Here is an 18,732-nt window from a genome sequence, read left to right on the forward strand (position 1 = left end):
CCCAGGGAGTAGCTCTCCTCCTTTTCTCAAATTCACATTTTTCATTGGATGTAGATAATGGACCATATGAGAACCTATAGTCCTCTTACAGTTAAAGCTGCGATGTCTGCAAAGCTATTCCTTTCTCTCGTATTTGGATTTGACTTGTGGCTTTTCTTCTGTTCAACAGATCAATATCATGCAAAGCGAGACAGTCCAAGATGTTGTTCTGCTAGATCCTCGCTGGCTGTGTTCAAATGTGCTTGGAAGACTCCTGTCCGTGGAGAACCCCAAGGCCCTCCATCACTACAGAGGCCGTTACACCATAGAGGACATCCAGCGCCTGGTCCCAGATAGCGATATAGAAGAACTCATCCAAATCTTGGACGCTATGGACATCTGTGCCAGGGATCTCAGCAGTGGAACAATGATTGACATTCCCGCTTTAATCAAGACTGATAGCCTCCATAGGTCTTGGGCTGACGAGGAGGATGAAGTTATGATTTATGGTGGTGTTAGAATTGTTCCTGTGGAACACCTCACCCCACTGCCTTGTGGGATATTCCACAAAGTTCAGGTGAATCTTTGTAGATGGATCCATCAACAGAGCACAGAGGGAGATGCAGACATACGCTTGTGGATCAATGGATCAAAGATTGTGAACCGTGGAGCTGAGCTCCTTGTCCTGCTTGTGAACAATGGTCAGGGTATTGAGGTTCAAGTTAGAGGCCTGGAAACGGAGAAGATAAAATGCTGCTTGTTCCTGGACTCTGTGTGCAGTACGATTGATAACCTGATGGCCACAACGTTACCCGGACTCCTGACAGTCAAACACTATCTCAGTCCTCAGCAGCTGAGGGAACACCATGAGCCAATAATGATCTACCACCCGAGAGATTTTTTCCGCGCACAAAGTCAAAAGGAGACCTCATTGACTAATACCATGGGTGGCTACAAAGAAAGCTTTAGCAGTATACTGTGCTTTGGGTGTCTTGATGTCTATTCACAGGGGAGTTTGGGGATGGATATCCACGTGTCTGATCTGAATCTGCTTACGCGAAGGAAACTGAGTCGGCTTCTGGATCCACCTGATCCCATGGGCAAGGACTGGTGCCTTCTTGCTATGAACTTGGGCCTTCCTGATCTGGTTGCGAAATACAATACAAACAATGGGAGTCAGAACGACTTTGTCCCGAGCCCATCCTATGCTCTTCTTCAGGAATGGGGAAATAGCCCTGAAAGTACTGTGGGCACCCTAATGTCTAAACTGAGGGAACTGGGGCGCAGAGATGCAGCTGACTTTTTAATGAAAGCATCCTCTGTGTTTAGAGTCAGTTTAGATGTGAATGGCCAGGAAGCCTATGCTTCAAGCTGTAACAGCGGGACATCTTATAATTCAATTAGCTCAGTTGTCTCTCGGTAAAAGCAAACACGAGAAAGCACACACTTTTCTAATAGCAGATAGCGACAAAGGATTAAGTACGACAGTTTTGTATGTATTTATAAGTTTCTACATTCATGGGTTGCCGCTGCCTCCCAGCACCACTTTTTAAGTGACCAATCATCTTATTTTTTTACTGTGACCTCTTGCTCTTATTTTAGTTATAAAAGGCTGGTGTATTTCTGGGTATTTCACAGTTTGTTTCTGATTATACATCGTGCTGCTTAAATACTGGCGTTTTAACTGGGAGGACTCTAGCTTTTCGGTACCTAGAGGTTTTTAAAGTCATTTTTCCAAACAGAAGAAGCATACGTAGTGATACAAAGCTCGTTTCCTAAGTCCTCTCCTTTTTTATCGTGCTTGTTTAATTTAAAAACGAAAGAACATTTCTAGTAAAACAATGCTAGTATATTTCAATTTTAACACCAGACTTAGAAATGAAAAAGTGAGTGCCTTTTGCAGAAGATAATGTGGCTAAAATCAAGTGATCCTGTTGAAGCTATAAGACAATGCTACCTCTATTTCACTGTCTCTGCATGCTGGTTGCCACAAGTGGAGCTTGCCTCTGTGTTTTTCTGGAGTTTAAGATACTTGGTAACATGAAAATTGTTCTGCTGAAGAGCTCTCATGTTGAATACCGTGCGAGTACAAACATTAAGACATTATCAGTTTTTATTTCCGTTGAAGTGGAATGGAAAAATTGAAGCCCCATGAACTTGCACCTTCCATTCTTTCCACATATCTCAGGTAAAGATTTTACACAGTTGTAAAGTTCACCAAGGCACATATACAAGTGTTAGCTAAACAGAATTACTCTGTACTTAACAGTGATCATTTGTGCAAAGCAAATGTTTTTTTCACTTTCAGATACTAGTGTGCTTATTTCTTATACTTGAAAGTTTGGTTTTTATTTTTATTTTAATTAAGGAAAGCAAGAATTTCTTGCGGTAAGAGAAACTGGTATGGTATGAGGGATCAAGACTCTTCTGTTCCGAAAAGCATGTAATTTTAATTGTACAAGATACATTATGTGTATATACATATACAATGTATGTATATATATTAATACTGTTTTTCCTTAATCTTTGTTGTAGTAAAATTTTAAAGTTTTTTTTACAAATAAATGGTTGCCTGTTGCAACTTTTTCATCATTCCTCATTTCCTAGCTGCATTCGTCTTAACCAGCAAACTGAGCATTGCTAGCTGTTGGTTCCAACAACTTGACTTTTTAGCAGCAGCTGTGAACTCTGCAGAACTATTTTACTCCCTGCAGTTTTTATATTAAGAGGTTGCTGTAGACATGGCCTGCCTTTTTTAACCTGCGGGCATGCCAACCTGGTAGCCACCATTACATTTATGTTCCACCTTTCTTCCAAAGTCTGCTGTGATTTGTGAGCCATCCCTAGAACATTTACGATAAAGGCTGTAATTTGCTTCTGGTAGTGATTCGGATATTGCTAGTAAGTCAAGCAGAAAGGGAACTATCTCCCCACCCCATTTAAATAGCTTGTGCACACTAGAGGAGGGCTCTGGAAGACACAAAGGTGAAAACATACGCAAACATGTTTTTGAAGAGTTTCCTCTGCTGAATCATCTGTCTTTTTTTTAAGTGTGTGAAGAGGAAATGACTTCTTTTGTAAATACAATAATTTCTGGCCAAGGTCTGTGTTCATTTCCTCCAAAAGTGCTGATTCTGCATAGTTGGAAAGAGCAGTGATAGTGAAGGGTGGGGCTTTGCTTAAGCATGCAGAGTGAATCACCATCACCAGACAGCAGAATCCAGGATAACTTTCTGCAAATGGTATGTGCTGCATTCATGAGTGCATAAAACGTAATTTGTGATTAAGCTTCCTTTTTTCAGCAGTAGTTCCTATCAGTATGGGATCTCGGTTTCAATTCCCACCAATCTTTGGACAGGAATCTCCCGGTTTCAATTTGCATTTATTATTATTATTATTATTATTATTATTATTATTATTGAAATAAGCTCAGAGTCGAGAGTGGATTTCATGCTCTTTATTCAGCTCATAGTGGTGAGGAGGAATGGAAGTCCCCTCAAAATATCTGCTTTATATACATTATTTACACAATGGGCTGCATGTGATTGGCTAATTCCGGAATTCTCCTGTAGGCCAATCAGGTTGTGGATTCACTTCCATCTGGATCTGGATTGGGTGGCTCCTGCAGACCAATCATACTGCTGCATTGTTCTAGGACCAATCAGACTGCTGCATTTTAGATCCTATTGTTCTAGGACCAATCAGACTGCTGCATTTTGGATTCTATTCAACTCAGTACATAACTAGTATTATTATTTACATGCTGCTCATTTGACTGTGTTGCCCCAGCCATTCTGAGTGGCTTCCAACAAATTAAAAGATCAAACACAGTAAAACATCAAACATTGAAAATTTCCCTATACAGGCTGCTTTCAAATGTCTTCTAAAAGTCAGATGGTTTTTCAATGCGGCGAGATTTCTTTTTTCTATGTTCATTTTAATACTTACTTGCACCCTACAAATCCACAGTGGGATGGCAGTGCTGCTTCTAGGAATAAGACGTTTTGCAATTGCTTGATTTTATAAAACCCACTGTTTATAATGAAAATATGCCTTAAGGCAGGCCTTATTCGGCACTTAAAACAAATCTTCCTCTGGCAGAATATTCTTGTTTTGACAGAGGTCTGGTAGCCAGGTGGTCTGGCTCCTTTGCAGGGTCTATATTTTGGCAGAGCATGAAAAGTTAGATTTTCAAAGGTCCTCAATGTGGCCCTTTTCAGGACCTGTTTGTTTATTATATATAATATGTAAGTATCTCCATAGGTAGATAGATGTTCCTCTCCTCTCTTCAAGGAAAGGAAGCCGCCTTATACCTATTTGAATCAGCATTCCAGTTTATTCCAGGCCTGTGCCTACACAGGTAAGGTGTTTTCTGAGATTTAAGTCCTGTTAAATTCAGTGACATTTCCACATAGAATCATAGAATCATAGAGTTGGAAGAGACCACAAGGGCCATCGAGTCCAACCCCCTGCCAAGCAGGAAACACCATCAGAGCACTCCTGACATATGGTTGTCAAGCCTCTGCTTAAAGACCTCCAAAGAAGAAGACTCCACCACACTCCTTGGCAGCAAATTCCACTGTCGAACAGCTCTTACTGTCAGGAAGTTCTTCCTAATGTTTAGGTGGAATCTTCTTTCTTGTAGTTTGGATCCATTGCTCCGTGTCCGCTTCTCTGGAGCAGCAGAAAACAACATAGCTTAGCTATAATTGTTTTTTAACCTTTGAACTGAGAAAAGTTCAACTGCACACAGCCACACAGCAAGGGAATGTGCAAATTGAACTATGACAGATTTCATCATGCGGACCTTGTAATGCCTGCCAAGAAGTACCATTTTCAATCAAAAGACCATTGTTGCGGTAGCAATCATTTATAATAGCTTCCTATTTGTTAGTGAGAACTGCCTTTTAAATAATAGGTAGTTCCATGAAAATGGCAAACCTACAGAACCGTTTTTAATTTGCATATTCTATATCATAGGAGCCAACTGCTAGGGTCTGAGATCCAATTGGTTCCCTCAATAAAATATTTGAGGGGGCTGTTCCCCCCCCCCCGAGTTGATGAGCATTGCTATTCAAATGGGGGTGCTGTATTGTGATTGATTATGTGGGGCAGTGCTCTACCTGGGCCCCCCAACATTTTATCCAAGTTGGTACTCCTGTTCTATATCATTTTAAAGATAACTTTCCAGCAACAGTTTTTCAAAGTGGCACTTTAAAAATGAGTAAAGCGACCAGAAGTGTGATGTACAAAATGGCTCAGGATTTCTCTTAATTATTATTTTTTAAAGTTCAGTTTAAAGACCTCTCCAGAAAAACAGATGACAGATGAATGACCATTTATTGTATTCATAGTTTTGCTTTCTCATTTTGTGAATGAGGAAGAAATTATATATTGGGCAATAAATAAATAAATGATGAGCTTAGGACAATCAAACTTACTTCACTGAGGGTGTTACGTTAGTGATATAAGCAAATACCCCTCAAAAAATGGAAAGAAAATCCTTGTTTCAACTTTCTTCTCTTTTTGAGGATTTTAAAGGTAAAGGACCCCTGACAGTTAAGTCCAGTCGCAAAAAACTCTGGGGTTGTGGCGCTCATCTCGCTTTACTGGCCAAGGGAGCTGGCATTTGTCTGCAGGCAGTTTTTCCGGGTCATGTGGCCAGCATGACTAAGCCACTTCCGAAACAGAGCAGAGTACGGAAACACTGTTTACCTTCCCGTCAGAGCAGAACCTATTTATCTACTTGCAGTGGTGTGCTTTCGACCTGCTGGGTTGGCAGGAGCTGGGACCGAGCAATGGGAGCTCACCCCATCGCGGGGATTCAAACTGCCGACCTTCTGATCAGCAAGCCCAAGAGGCTCAATGGTTTAGACCACAACGCCACCCACGTCCTTTGAGGATCTTAGCATTAGGGAACTATATTTAGATGTTACCTGGAATATGTTTTACACGTAACGTTTATTGTAGTCTTATTGTGGCCAATGTGCAACTTCAGTAGAATCAATGTGTGTGTCATTTAAACCTCTCTTTAGGACTGTCATAAGTCCTTCCCTGAGAATGTAATAATTATTAGGCCTATATTTGCATCATACCATGAATGTAGGGCATTGTGGAGGGCTTTTATTTGTAAAAGCCAGGTGCCTGTTCTCAAGAAGCTTACAATCTGAAAGAATGTGAAGAATAGCAAGTATGACTTGTGCAACAATCAATCATATGACTGAAATGTGAGGTAAATGTGAGTGTTTTTCTTTCCCAACTGTCCTGCTGAGGAACGACAAAAAGGAGCAAGAGACTGACATAGATAGTGTTGATCATGTTAAGTTTGCAGTTTCCATCTTCTGACTCACAGCTGCAACACGTCACAGTCAAACGTCTTGTTTGTGCTGCTGCTTGTATTTCAGCTAACATAAAGCAGAAGGGAAGACTGATCTCTTCATTTTGTTCATTCCCTACTCCATACCCTCCAACATTTCTCCAATGAAAATAGGGATATCCTAAGGAAAAGCAGGACATTGCAGGATCAAATCAGAAATCAGGATGGCTTCTGTAAATCCGCAACTGACCCTGGAAAATAGGGACACTTGGAGGGTCTGCTACTTTTATATGCTGAACTGTTAGGAAATTAATGTAATCTACACTGAACGTATATAAAAACACTCTTCAAACCTTCTCTAAACCACTTCCTGTTTTTCCTTTCCAACCCTTCCAGCAATCATTGACTCCAATTACTTCCAGTGAATAAAAAAAAAACTGCTTTTGAAATCCAATGCTGCTGAAGGCCTAGTGACAACATCTACCAGGCAACTGGATCTGTGAGCCACCATGTCTCACAATGCTGCCAACATGTTACTTTTGGGAATTGTGGCACATTTAAAATGGCGGCTCATAACAGCCCACGGCTGCTGCCCACTAAGTGTGAGTGACTGACAGGGTTCTGAAGAACTTTCCATTTGAGATATAATTTAGTACACAACCTATAGAGTGATTTCTGAACCATTGTAGGGTTTTGTTTTCTTCCCCACCTGTAGTTTATTCTGTTCTCTGGAAAACCACTAATTTTCATAATGTGGCAAATGGTAGCCAAATCAGCTTCTTGCAGATAGGGTGTGTCATTCTGTCCAGACAGATAAAAACCAGTAGCAACGTTCTCTGCTCTTTTTAAGACAATCATGTGCAGGAGCAGTTCTAAATGGATCATGAAGTAGTTTGTGACTGCTACTCAGTACTTGCCTCAACAGCTGAGAACCTGTGGCCCTTCAAATTTTGTTGTAGATCATCTCTCGTCATCCCTATTAGCCGTTTTGGCTTGGGCTGGTGGGAGCTGGAGTCAAGCAACAGCTGAAGGGCTACAGCTTTACCAACCTTGTATAAAGTGTGTGTATGCATTTTGTGTGTGTATTTATTTATTAAAGACTCTTGCCTTTACTTTAAAAATAAGAGCAGTTTGGCAGGTGGAGAAGGCACATTGCTCCTGCGTTGTGATCCCCAACGCATCTGCTATTCACTTGGACAGCTCCAATACAATTACACCCACCTCCACATTTGTTGTTGTTGTTTAGTCGTTTAGTCGTGTCCGACTCTTCGTGACCCCATGGACCAGAGCACGCCAGGCACTTCTGACTTCCACTGCCTCTCGCAGTTTGGTCAAACTCATTCTGGTAGCTTCGAGAACACTGTCCAACCATCTCGTCCTCTGTCGTCCCCTTCTCCTTGTGCCCTCCATCTTTCCCAACATCAGGGTCTTTTCCAGGGAGTCTTCTCTTCTCATGAAGTGGCCAAAGTATTGGAGCCTCAGTTTCAGGATCTGTCCTTCCAGTGAGCACTCAGGGCTGATTTCCTTCAGAATGGAGAGGTTTGATCTTCTTGCAGTCCATGGGACTCTCAAGAGTCTCCTCCAGCACCATAATTCAAAAGCATCAATTCTTCGGCGATCAGCCTTCTTTATGGTCCAGCTCTCACTTCCATACATCACTACTGGGAAACACCTCCACATACTGTAGCCCTTATCCTAATTCTCCTTCCTACCACCCTGCTCTCCAAAGGCTGTTGTTCTCAAAGTAAATTTTAAAAATGCCTCAAATGCTTTTGTGCATTCAGCATACTGTCTTGTGTGGCCCTGGCTCTCATTCCTTTGTCAGTCTAAAAAATGCTATTGGGATGAAGAGACCAGTTTAGTTTCCTCCTATTTCCATTCCATGTGGGCCCTTCCTTCGGACCATTCCATCACATTTCTGCATAAGTGTTAAGTGTGTGTGTGTGTTTAAATCCACATACACACTCCAAATGTTCACCCTACTTAGATCAGATCAGAAGAATCTTTATTTGCCTCAGCCACTGGCCACAGCAATAAAATAAAATGTACTGAAGATAGAGGTAGAAACTTAACGATAAAAAATACATTTTGGAGGTTTACATCAATAAAAAAAAAATGGATCTTATTCTAATTGCCCCTGATAAAAACCTTGCAGTTTTTGCTGTCACCCGATCAACTTGATCTGCTTGAAGAAAGGAAACAGTATCGATGGTTGAGCGAACCGGCATAGACAATAGTAGAGGGGTAATTACCTCACTTCTCAAATCTTTATAAAAGAGTGCAAACCAGAAGCACATGAGCCACGGACTCCATACTGCCATCTCCTCAGGGACATACTGGTAATCGTTTTTCAAGCGGAATTTTTTGAAATCGACCCTCAAGTACAGCCGTAGTCAGTACAGTGGTACCTTGGGTTAAGAACTTAATTCGTTCTGGAGGTCCGTTCTTAACCTGAAACTGTTCTTAGCCTGAGGTACCACTTTAGCTAATGGGGTCTCCCGCTGCCGCCGCACCACCGGAACACGATTTCTGTTCTTATCCTGAAGCAAAGTTCTTAACTCAAGGTACTATTTCTGGGTTAGCAGAGTCTGTAACCTGAAGCGTCTGTAACCCGAGGTACCACTGTGTATTGAATCTTGCAAAATTGAAAGCACGCCTGTATTTGGAAATTGTAGAATTTTGCAAATAGAGAACCAATTCAACCTACTTAAATTATTATGGACAGCCTTTTACACTCTTTTTTTTTTTCCTTCCAGCAGTTGTTTTGCTTAATTTGGCTGAAGCAGAGCCACGGGTCAACAGGCTATCATGTCCTACCTCCCCCAATGCCCATTACAATCCAAGCAGTAATAGCCACACTTCTAGCGGCCCTAATTTACCAGTCTGAACGAAAGAAAGATGTAAACGACAAAAGGGAGCCCACTCTCACCACCTTGTAGAACTTCACGTGAGTTGGGTGTGGATTCTGAGGAGGAACGCAACCGACCTGCGCACTAATCTGTCACCTCGAAGTACAGAGCACCCTCCCTAAAATAATTATCCAGCTTCACTAGCCGTTAACGATGTTTCATATGTCTTCAGGCATCGATTCTATATCTCTAAAGCGGCATGCATATCCAAGCGGTGTTTTATTTACCTATTTTACGCTCCAATATGTTACTTATTCGCTGTGAATGTAAGCAGAGTACGGGATTTCCAAACACACTTTAAGCTTTCTGGAAAATAAGTATCGGTCAAGCTGTGGAGATGCTTAATGATTTTATCTGTAAGCCGCCTTGAGTCGCTGTCAGGGGAAAAGGTGGGATATAAATAGGTAAGGTATATCCCCTGGGATATAGATAGATACATGATAATGCTGGTGATTTAGGGACGCAGGTGGCGCTGTGGGTTACACCACAGAGCCTAGGACTTGCCGATCAGAAGGTTGGCGGTTTGAATCCCCGCAACGGGGTGAGCTCCCATTGCTCGGTCCCTGCTCCTACCAACCTAGCAATTCGAAAGCACATCAAAGTGCAAGTAGATAAATACCGCTCTGGCGGGAAGGTAAACTGCGTTTCCGTGTGCTGCTCTGGTTCGCCAGAAGCGGCTTAATCATGACCCGGAAGCTGTACGCCGGCTCCCTTGGCCAATAAAGCAAGATGAGTGCCGCAACCCCAGAGTCGGCCACGACTGGACCTAATGGTCAGGGGTCCCTTTACCTTTACCTAATGATGGTGATGGTGGTGATGATGGAGATGAATTCTGAAATCAAACACAAATGAAAAAGCAGCTGTAGAAGTGCAGTTTCAGGAAAAAACAAGGGTTAAACCCCACCTTTTAGATCACCTCTTTCCAAAAGTAATTGATAATGCTGGAAGTGTTATTACACATGGCTGAAGTATACTACGTGGTTTTATCAAATGCAGCATGTTTGCATCACTGCTTTACATTGGTATAATGGCTGCAGGAGTGTATTGGTAAATCCAGTGGTGATGTGTTATTAATAGCAGGTATGACTGAACTCTGAATGCTCTATTATGTAGGTGTGGAGGAGATAAATTCCTAGCAGGCTGCATCCTATTTTAAAAAACTGACTCACGTTTGAGGAAGTACTTCCTCTGGTTCTTCAAGGTGAAAGAGACTTGAATCTATTTTGCAGTTGTTTACTTAATCAAGTTAGGCCTCCTAGAGAAGGATGATGTTTTATATGTAGATTTACACACACACACACACACACACACACACACACTGCACATAGAAGCCACAGAATATACAGACTTTAGTAACGCGTACCTCATTTTCAAGTTTCCTAACCATTTATTGCAAGAGGTGACATTAGCCATCACATAACATTTCTATGTTACAACATATTAGTCCATAAAGAGCAGGATTTGTCTTTTGTTCAAGGTGCTCACATCAGTGACCTACATGACTTAGACCCCAAATATCTGAAAGAATGTCTTCTTCCATACAGACCCTCTCAAGTATTAAGATCAGTGAAGTGGGGGCAGCTTGGTAGTTCCACCACCCACATAAATTTGTGGGTGGGGGAGGGAAGAGGCCAGTGAGAGATCATTCTTTGTGATAGCCCCTGGGTCAGGCATAGGCAAACTTGGCCCTCCAGATGTTTTGGGACTACAACTCCCATCATCCCTAGCTAACAGGACCAGTGGTCAGGGATGATGGGAGCTGTAGTCCCAAAACAACTGGAAGGCCGAGTGTGCCTATGCCTGCCCTAGGTGGTGGAATTTCCTTCCCCACAGAGGTGTGGCTGGCACCTCCATTGTACAGCTTTTGTTGTATGCTGAAGACACACCTCTTTGACCTCTGAGATGTGTTTTGGGGTTCCACTCTATTCCCATGACTCTGATTTGTTTTAACGTTGAATTTTAGATTGTTGTAACCTTACCTGGAACTGTTGGTGAAGGATGCTTAATAAATGTATAACCATAACAATAGCAAGGGGGACATGGGTGGCGCTGTGGGTAAAAGCCTCAGCTCCTAGGGCTTGCCAATCGAAAGGTCAGCGGTTCGAATCCCCGCGGCGGGGTGCGCTCCCGTTGTTCAGTCCCAGCGCCTGCCAACCTAGCAGTTCAAAAGCACCCTCGGGTGCAAGTAGATAAATAGGTACCGCTTACTAGCGGGAAGGTAAACGGCGTTTCCGTGTGCAGCTCTGGCTCACCAGAGCAGCGATGTCACGCTGGCCACGTGACCTGGAAGTGTTTTCGGACAGCGCTGGCCGCCGGCCTCTTGAGTGAGATGGGCGCACAACCCTAGAGTCTGTCAAGACTGGCCCATACGGGCAGGGGTACCTTTACCTAACAATAGCAATAGCAATAATAATACCCAGAGGGCTGAGAGGAAACCCAGAACAGATTGGAAGGGGGCTGCAGGGACAGATGCCCATTGTGTGGACTTGAAGTCCTTGCAGTAATGGGGTGGCTTTGTTGAATACTGCCCATAATATTGGGAGGTTCCTCAAAACTACTCTAATCCAAACCCCTGCTAAAGCAGGAAATCTACTTTTACAACATCCCTGATAGGTGGTCACCCATCTTCTGCTTCAAAACTTCTACTGAAGGAGAGACCACCACCTTCTGAGGAAAGCTGTTCCACTGTCAAACAGCTAGCAACTTCCGGATCCTCGGTCCTAACGTTCTATCAAAATCCTCTTTTAATTTAAACCTATTTGTTCAGGCCTTACATTCTGGAACAACAGCAAATAAACTTGCTCCATCCTCCACGTGAGACAGCCTTTCCAATACAGTGGTACCTCGAGTTAAGTATTTAATTCGTTCCGGAGGTCCGTTCTTAACCTGAAACTGTTCTTAACCAGAAGCACCACTTTAGCTAATGGGGCCTCCTGCTGCCGCTGTGCCACCGGAGCACGATTTCTGTTCCCATCCTGAAGAAAAGTTCTTAACCCGAGGTACTCTTTCTGGGTTAGAAGAGTCTGTAACCTGAAGCGTATGTAACCTGAAGCATATGTAACCCGAGGTACAACTGTATTCTTGATGCCATTCATACAGCACTACCAATGAGCTACAGATCCACTACCTTCACAAGCAAGATGAACAGGTTTTGTTGTGCCTCAAATTGGGATTTATTCTATTTCCATTTGGGCCTTAAAATTCTTAATTGACTTTTAATGTGGTTGTTCACAATCGCAAGTGACTTAGGAAAAGCCTACACGTTCCTTCTTTCACGTAATGTATTAATTCACTCCATGTTGGGGTTCTTGCCACACAAAGTAGATTGGTTGCAGATCTCTTTTAATGATCCCTGGTGGAAGTGGAGAAGGCATAGCTGTCAACTTTTCCCTTTTCTTGCGAGGAATCCTATTCGGAATAAGGGAATTTCACTTTAAAAAAGGGAAACGTTGACAGCTATGGGAGAAGAATATCTGGTCCGTATGCTGGAGACCACAATAGAACATGATTGATTGTAAACCAGCCTTGACTTTGTCTTGTTGACAATAGGGAAAAAATGTGGTGCTTCTTCTATTTCAAAATGATGCACGAGGTGAAATGGTTTTGCCAAGCTGGTTGAGCTCCTTAAGTAGCAGATTCTACTGGTTTGACTAAGCATATTCAGGCTCTTTGGTGACTCAGCAGGAACCACACCTCCGGGATTGCGGACACAGCAGTGTTTTTTCTCAACAGGCTTGAAGGAAATGAGAAACAGACCCTCATGTATACAAAACACTTCCCTTGAGGTAATGTGCTTTTATCCATCTCCCCCTCCCCCAGAAACGTTATTATTAACGTAGAACAGAAGCCAGCTACTTCAAAACAAACCACCTATCTTTAGTACCAATGTTTCCATTTGCAATCCCATAATATTAACACATTCCACCTTAAAGGCCCCAAGGGGCTTTGTTGTGAAGTGAAATGAAATACCGTATTTTTTGCTCTATAAGACTCACTTTTTCCCTCCTAAAAAGTAAGAGGAAATGTGTGTGCGTCTTATGGGGCAAATGCAGGCTGCGCAGCTATCCCAGAAGCCAGAACAGCAAGAGGGATTGCTGCTTTCACTGCGCAGCAATCCCTCTTGCTGTTCTGGCTTCTGAGATTCAGAATATTTTTTTTCTTGTTTTCCTCCTCCAAAAACTAGGTGCGTCTTGTGGTCTGGTGCATCTTATAGAGCGAAAAATACGGTACTTTGAAGAAATGTTTATCCTGCCTTTGGGGAGAAAAGTCATATAATAGATTAGCTGGCCATAGCTTGAGCATAAAATGTAAAGTCAAAATTGTCTTTACAATTGACGGAATATATTCTTCAAAAGTTCCTATTTCCCAGGGACATCCCTGATTTAGAAAAGCCGTCCCGGTTTCTGATTTGATCCTGGAATGTCCCATTTTTGCTTTGGATGTCCCTATTTTCACTGGAAGGTATGCAGTTATTCTGGCAAATCCCAAGCCATTTGAAGTCAATCTTTTATAGGGATTTTTTTAAAAATGTTTAATGCTTTATTATGTTTTTATATATGCTGGAAGCTGCCCAGAGTGTCTGGGGCAACCCAGTAAGATGTGTGGGATATAAACAGTAAAATTATCATTATGGAATGGGATGTCCCTATTTTCATGGGAGAAATGTTGGAGGGTATGGACCATGTTGCCCTCCAGATTTTGTTGGACAATAACTCTGACTACTGCCTATGCTAGTTGGGCTGCTGGAAGTGGCTGTTCAACAATATCTGGAGGGGACACAGATTCCCTACTCTTGAGCCCTAGTCTATACCACACTGCCTAGTGCAGTCGTAAGCTGACATGACTGAATACAACTCCATACAAAATTTACCAGACTCGTGTTGTGCCTGACATCTAGTTTTTGGAGATTTTCTATGTGCATTCAGTGATGTGAAGCTCTGAAGTGGTACAGCCTCAGACACACGTAACACTAAACCATGGTTTGTTTAACAAATTCTACAAAGAGCAGGGAGTCGGCCAGAGATTGTAGCACACTGGCCATGAACGTGTATATTATGAAAATCTTTGGGCACTAAAATTAGGAGTGTATATAATATAGTGGTACCTCAGGTTACATAACGCTTCAGGGTACAAACTCCTCTAACCCAGAAATAGTACCTCGGGTTAAGAACTTTGCTTCAGGATGAGAACAGAAATCGTGCTCCGGCGGTGCAGCAGCAGCAGGAGGCCGCATTGGCTAAAGTGGTGCTTCAGGTTAAGAACAGTTTCAGGTTAAGAACGGACCTCCGGAACCAATTAAACCAATTAAGTACTTAACCCGAGGTACCAATGTACTCAATAACCATTTTTCAAAAAGACTTTCCAGAATAAAATGAAAAGAAGTTAATAGATCCGAGACTGTACCTTGATCTAGGCAGCCTCTGGCAGGCTGCCCTTCTGCTATCTAAACTGCATTTCCAAATCATTTCTGGAATGTTCTCTTGCATCTCCTTTTATTTGTGTTCACAGTAAATAGTTTTTAATTATTCATGCATTCAAAGCATCTCAACATTTCTACTTGGTTAACTGTGAAGACGGTAGCAAGTTGTAGTACAGAATAAAAGGTATCTGTCCCTGAGCTGTTTGAACTCTGCTGCATACTGCATAAAATTGGCGTAACAGTCTCGCCTGCCGTTTTATACATATTTGAGATCATTGCGTGAAGATAAATTGCTGAGGGAGTCGTAGTGTGGGATACTCTCTGCCAGTTTAGCAACCAACTAATACTGTAGGCGACAGTGCAAACTCTAGATTTATTTTATTTTATTTTATATGTCCTCCAAAGATCTCAGGCTGGCTTACATATTTATGTGCGTATGGCGTACATATTCCCCTCACTATTTTATCCTCACAACAACTCTGGTGTGTTAGGATGCCTCTGGCTTGCATAGATGGATAATAAAGAAGGTTGTGTCTAGAAATTAGACAACTGTACAAGGGCAATAGGGACACAGGTGGCGCTGTGGGTTAAACCACAGAGCCTAGGACTTGCCGATCAGAAGGTCGGCGGTTCGAATCCCTGTGATGGGGTGAGCTCCCGTTGCTCGGTCCCAGCTCCTGCCAACCTAGCAGTTCGAAAGCATGTCAAAGTGTAAGTAGATAAATAGGTACCGCTCCGGCGGGAAGGTAAACAGCGTTTCTGTGTGCTTCACTGGTTCGCCAGAAGCGGCTTAGTCATGCTGGCCACATGACCCGGAAGCTGTATGCCAGCTCCCTCGGCCAATAAAGCGAGATGAGCGCCGCAACCCCAGAGTCGGTCACGACTGGACCTAATGGTCAGGGGTCCCTTTACCTTTACAAGGGCAATATGTGCCTTTGTTGCTTTACTCACTTTCGTCTCTGGCTGTTGGAAGGTCATCCAGAAGGGAGCACGGATCTCATGATTTCAGCAGACTGGTAAATAATATGCACAGACATGTGGTGATAATTTCGGGCATACCTGAAGGTATCTTTCCCCCACATGCACTTAACTATCTTGAACTGTGGCCCTGGGTCTCATTGCAAGGATTACCGACAGTGGTGACTTGTAATCACAAGTAATATACAGGCATCTCCCCATCTATGTACGATCAACTCGCACATGACCACATAGAAGCGCTGCGCCATGAATTAAAAAAATTAAAAGATTCAAACCCGAAAATGGCGGGAGAAAACTGGAGAGTCATCGTGGCTCGTGAAGAGACTCTCCCCGGAGCCCAAAGAGGATGTCAGTGAGGACAGAGCTGTGAAGACCAGCCCTGTAAATACCGGAGGGCTTTGGTTAGGCTACTCAGCCTCCTTGCCTAGCAGCTGACATGTGCGGTAGCGCAGCCAGTCAGCCTCCAGCCAGCCCCAGAGCTTAAACTTTAGTTGAAGACACAGTTCTGTGGAGGGAGAGTAGAGGAAAAACAAGCATTTGGAGGCTTCTTAAAGGGTGATCCCCACTAATGCAACTTACACTTATGTATGTGGGGGCCTAGAATGCAACCCCCGTGTAAATGCCAGTATACGTTTCCTAAATGAGACTGGTGAAATAGTGCAATAACCTATAATAAATAGCAAATGTTCTCAATGGTTCCAGGTTTTTAGAAAAACCACTTCTCTTTTGCTAAAGTTTGTGTATAACAAATATTTATTTGGACTCTTTAAAACTAGCAAAATGACTATGTACCCATGCATTACCAACAGCAGAACATGTGTATTACCTGAGTCTCTTAGTCATTTTTGACATTTTGTGCTTCACTTAACAAAACTATTTCAGGTACTCTTAAAATACTTACAGGTGAACAAATATTTGTCTAATGGGAAGTTAAGTGGGGCTGAAATCTTAGTGAACAGGGAGGATGGGAGAAGTGCTAGTTTTAAGAAGTTAGTTTTTAAAAGCTATTGCAATATTGCGTTCTTTAGTTGCAGGAAAATAACAGATTTATCTCCTGTTGGCTGAGGTGGTAAATAACTGACTGGTCAAACAAAAGGCAAGCACTTTAGGGAAGGGCAGATGGCATGTGACATCTCTGAAGGGAGAGAGAAAGAGCAAAGATCTGAATGACAAAGGTATGACAAACACTCAGGAATGTAGACTGATTGACCAATCTTAACCCTAGTCACTTGATTTGTGTCTTCAGAAAGATTGCAATCTGTCATACATATTGGTAGTTCCTACACAATATTTCAGCTAGTGTGCATCAAGAAGGCGGTGGAAAGTTCATTTCTCCAGTTACTATCCTTTTGTATTCATCGTAGCCTACAAAAGTGGGTTTTCTTGTACACTGGTACACTAATACCCTATTTTCAAAATAATCCTTATAACCAAGAGGTTTATACTTGTGAGAGAGAAGAGAGTGAGATTTTAAAATTGCTATTCACATAGCAGAGGTTGGGGTAGCAGAGGTCTGTGATAAAAAGATTTGCAAATCTGCAAAGAAGGCTTGAATATGGAAAGTCTTATGTGCCTATGTTCAGCCTAAGTGATCTGCAAAGCCAATCAATGGTAATAGAGTTGCTATGTTGAGTTTCTTTTTTCCAAGCAACAATTCCAATGGGTTGCCTCCTTACTCTCCTTCTCCCTTCTCCAGGAGATTCCCCAAGTTAAATTTGAGAGCTGGGGTGCAAGGTGGAGGAGAGAAAGGAAAGGCTTGTTATGCAAGCAGAAAACTGTTCCATTGATAGATATACCGTACCTTCCTCCCCACGGAGTTTTCTTTTAACTTGGTCTGCGCCAGAGAACGGTACTTTAAAGACTTTGCTTGAGGTTTTATATACAAGATGTTGTACTTCTGGCTTCCTTATTCTTATATAATTGCAGTGGCTACTGGCCTTCTATCTCCATAAAAAGCTTGCTATTCTCTATTTACGAAGAAGACAGCCAAGTACTAACAGTCACTGAAGAGTAGAACACTTTTAGAAATGCAAACGCTCTCAGAAATGGAAACAGGCCAGGGAAGTACTGTACAGGAAAGGTGGTGACATGCAATGTCAAGAACTTACCAACCATCTCAAGAGTTACCAAGGCCAGGATAACTGGAAGGCACGAAAGGGTGTGTAAGAGGGAGTTTCTTCTAGAAGCTCTATGAAGAGGCGTGATCCCCAAAACTCATGGGGGGACGGACACACCTGTGAAAAAGTGAGGCTACAATTATTCACAAGACTAATTCATGAGCAATTTTCCTAGGCATTCAATAACAGGCTTGAAAGTTGTCATACTTCTGCCAAAAGGTTTCAACTGGTTGATGGTTTCCATTGTTGGATGAATGCCTTGCCTCCAGTACCTTTTGTGATAATGACTTCTATCCCAGGTGAGGTCCTGTACTGGAAAAGAAACTTATCTGTTATCTAAATTCTACCATTTATCAATTTCTAACATTCACTATCTCTAGCAGAAATCGGTGCTCTTGTACCCCGCAAACTCTGTTACCCCAAATCTGTAACAATATACAGTGGTACCTCAGGTTAAGTACTTAATTCTTTACAGAGATCCATTCTTAACCTGAAACTGTTCTTAACCTGAAGCACCACTTTAGCTAATGGGGCCTCCCGCTGCTGCCGCACCGCCAGAGCACGATTTCTATTCTCATCCTGAAGCAAAGTTCTTAACCCGAGGTACTATTTCTGGGTTAGCGGAGTCTGTAACTTGAAGCGTATGTAACCTGAAGCGTATGTAACCCGAGGTACCACTGTATATGAAATCAAGGTTGGCAATCATGAATCCTAGCAAGACAATGCTATATGTATTATAGTGCACAAACAAGATGCTTGTATATTAATATTTCAACTGTCATTGACTGTGGTGAATTTCTCGAGGGTATGTGGACTGCTACTGCAGTGAAAGCACAGCCTGTGTTTCCATGGCTTTTTATTCTCTCAGCAGCAAGGATGACTAATTGGTGCTTCGTTATGGCAGGGAGCTGTTTCCCAGGCTGGCAATTGTGCCTGATGGCTGAAAAGTATTGTGCTATTAATGTCAAGCCAAATTCGACAGTGATATTATTTTTTTTAACAAAAGGAGCAGCT

The 18,732-nt window shown here is 42.5% G+C and overlaps 1 protein-coding gene across 3 annotated transcripts in view; it reads left to right on the top strand.

Moving 5' to 3' along the window:
* DAPK1 (death associated protein kinase 1) overlaps positions 1-2,571 on the top strand; it is a 551,448-nt gene extending 548,877 nt beyond the window's left edge. For all 3 annotated transcript variants that reach the window (XM_083403321.1, XM_083403320.1, XM_083403319.1), the window contains exon 26: positions 170-2,571. In XM_083403321.1, coding sequence (XP_083259447.1) covers positions 170-1,402 — 1,233 coding nt within the window. In that variant the 3' untranslated portion in view covers positions 1,403-2,571. The remainder of the gene's footprint in view (positions 1-169) is intronic.
* Positions 2,572-18,732: the final 16,161 nt, after the last annotated feature.

This window comes from Podarcis tiliguerta (assembly GCF_965153285.1).
Source record: "Podarcis tiliguerta genome assembly, chromosome: 11".
In the NCBI taxonomy this organism is placed as follows: domain Eukaryota; kingdom Metazoa; phylum Chordata; class Lepidosauria; order Squamata; family Lacertidae; genus Podarcis; species Podarcis tiliguerta.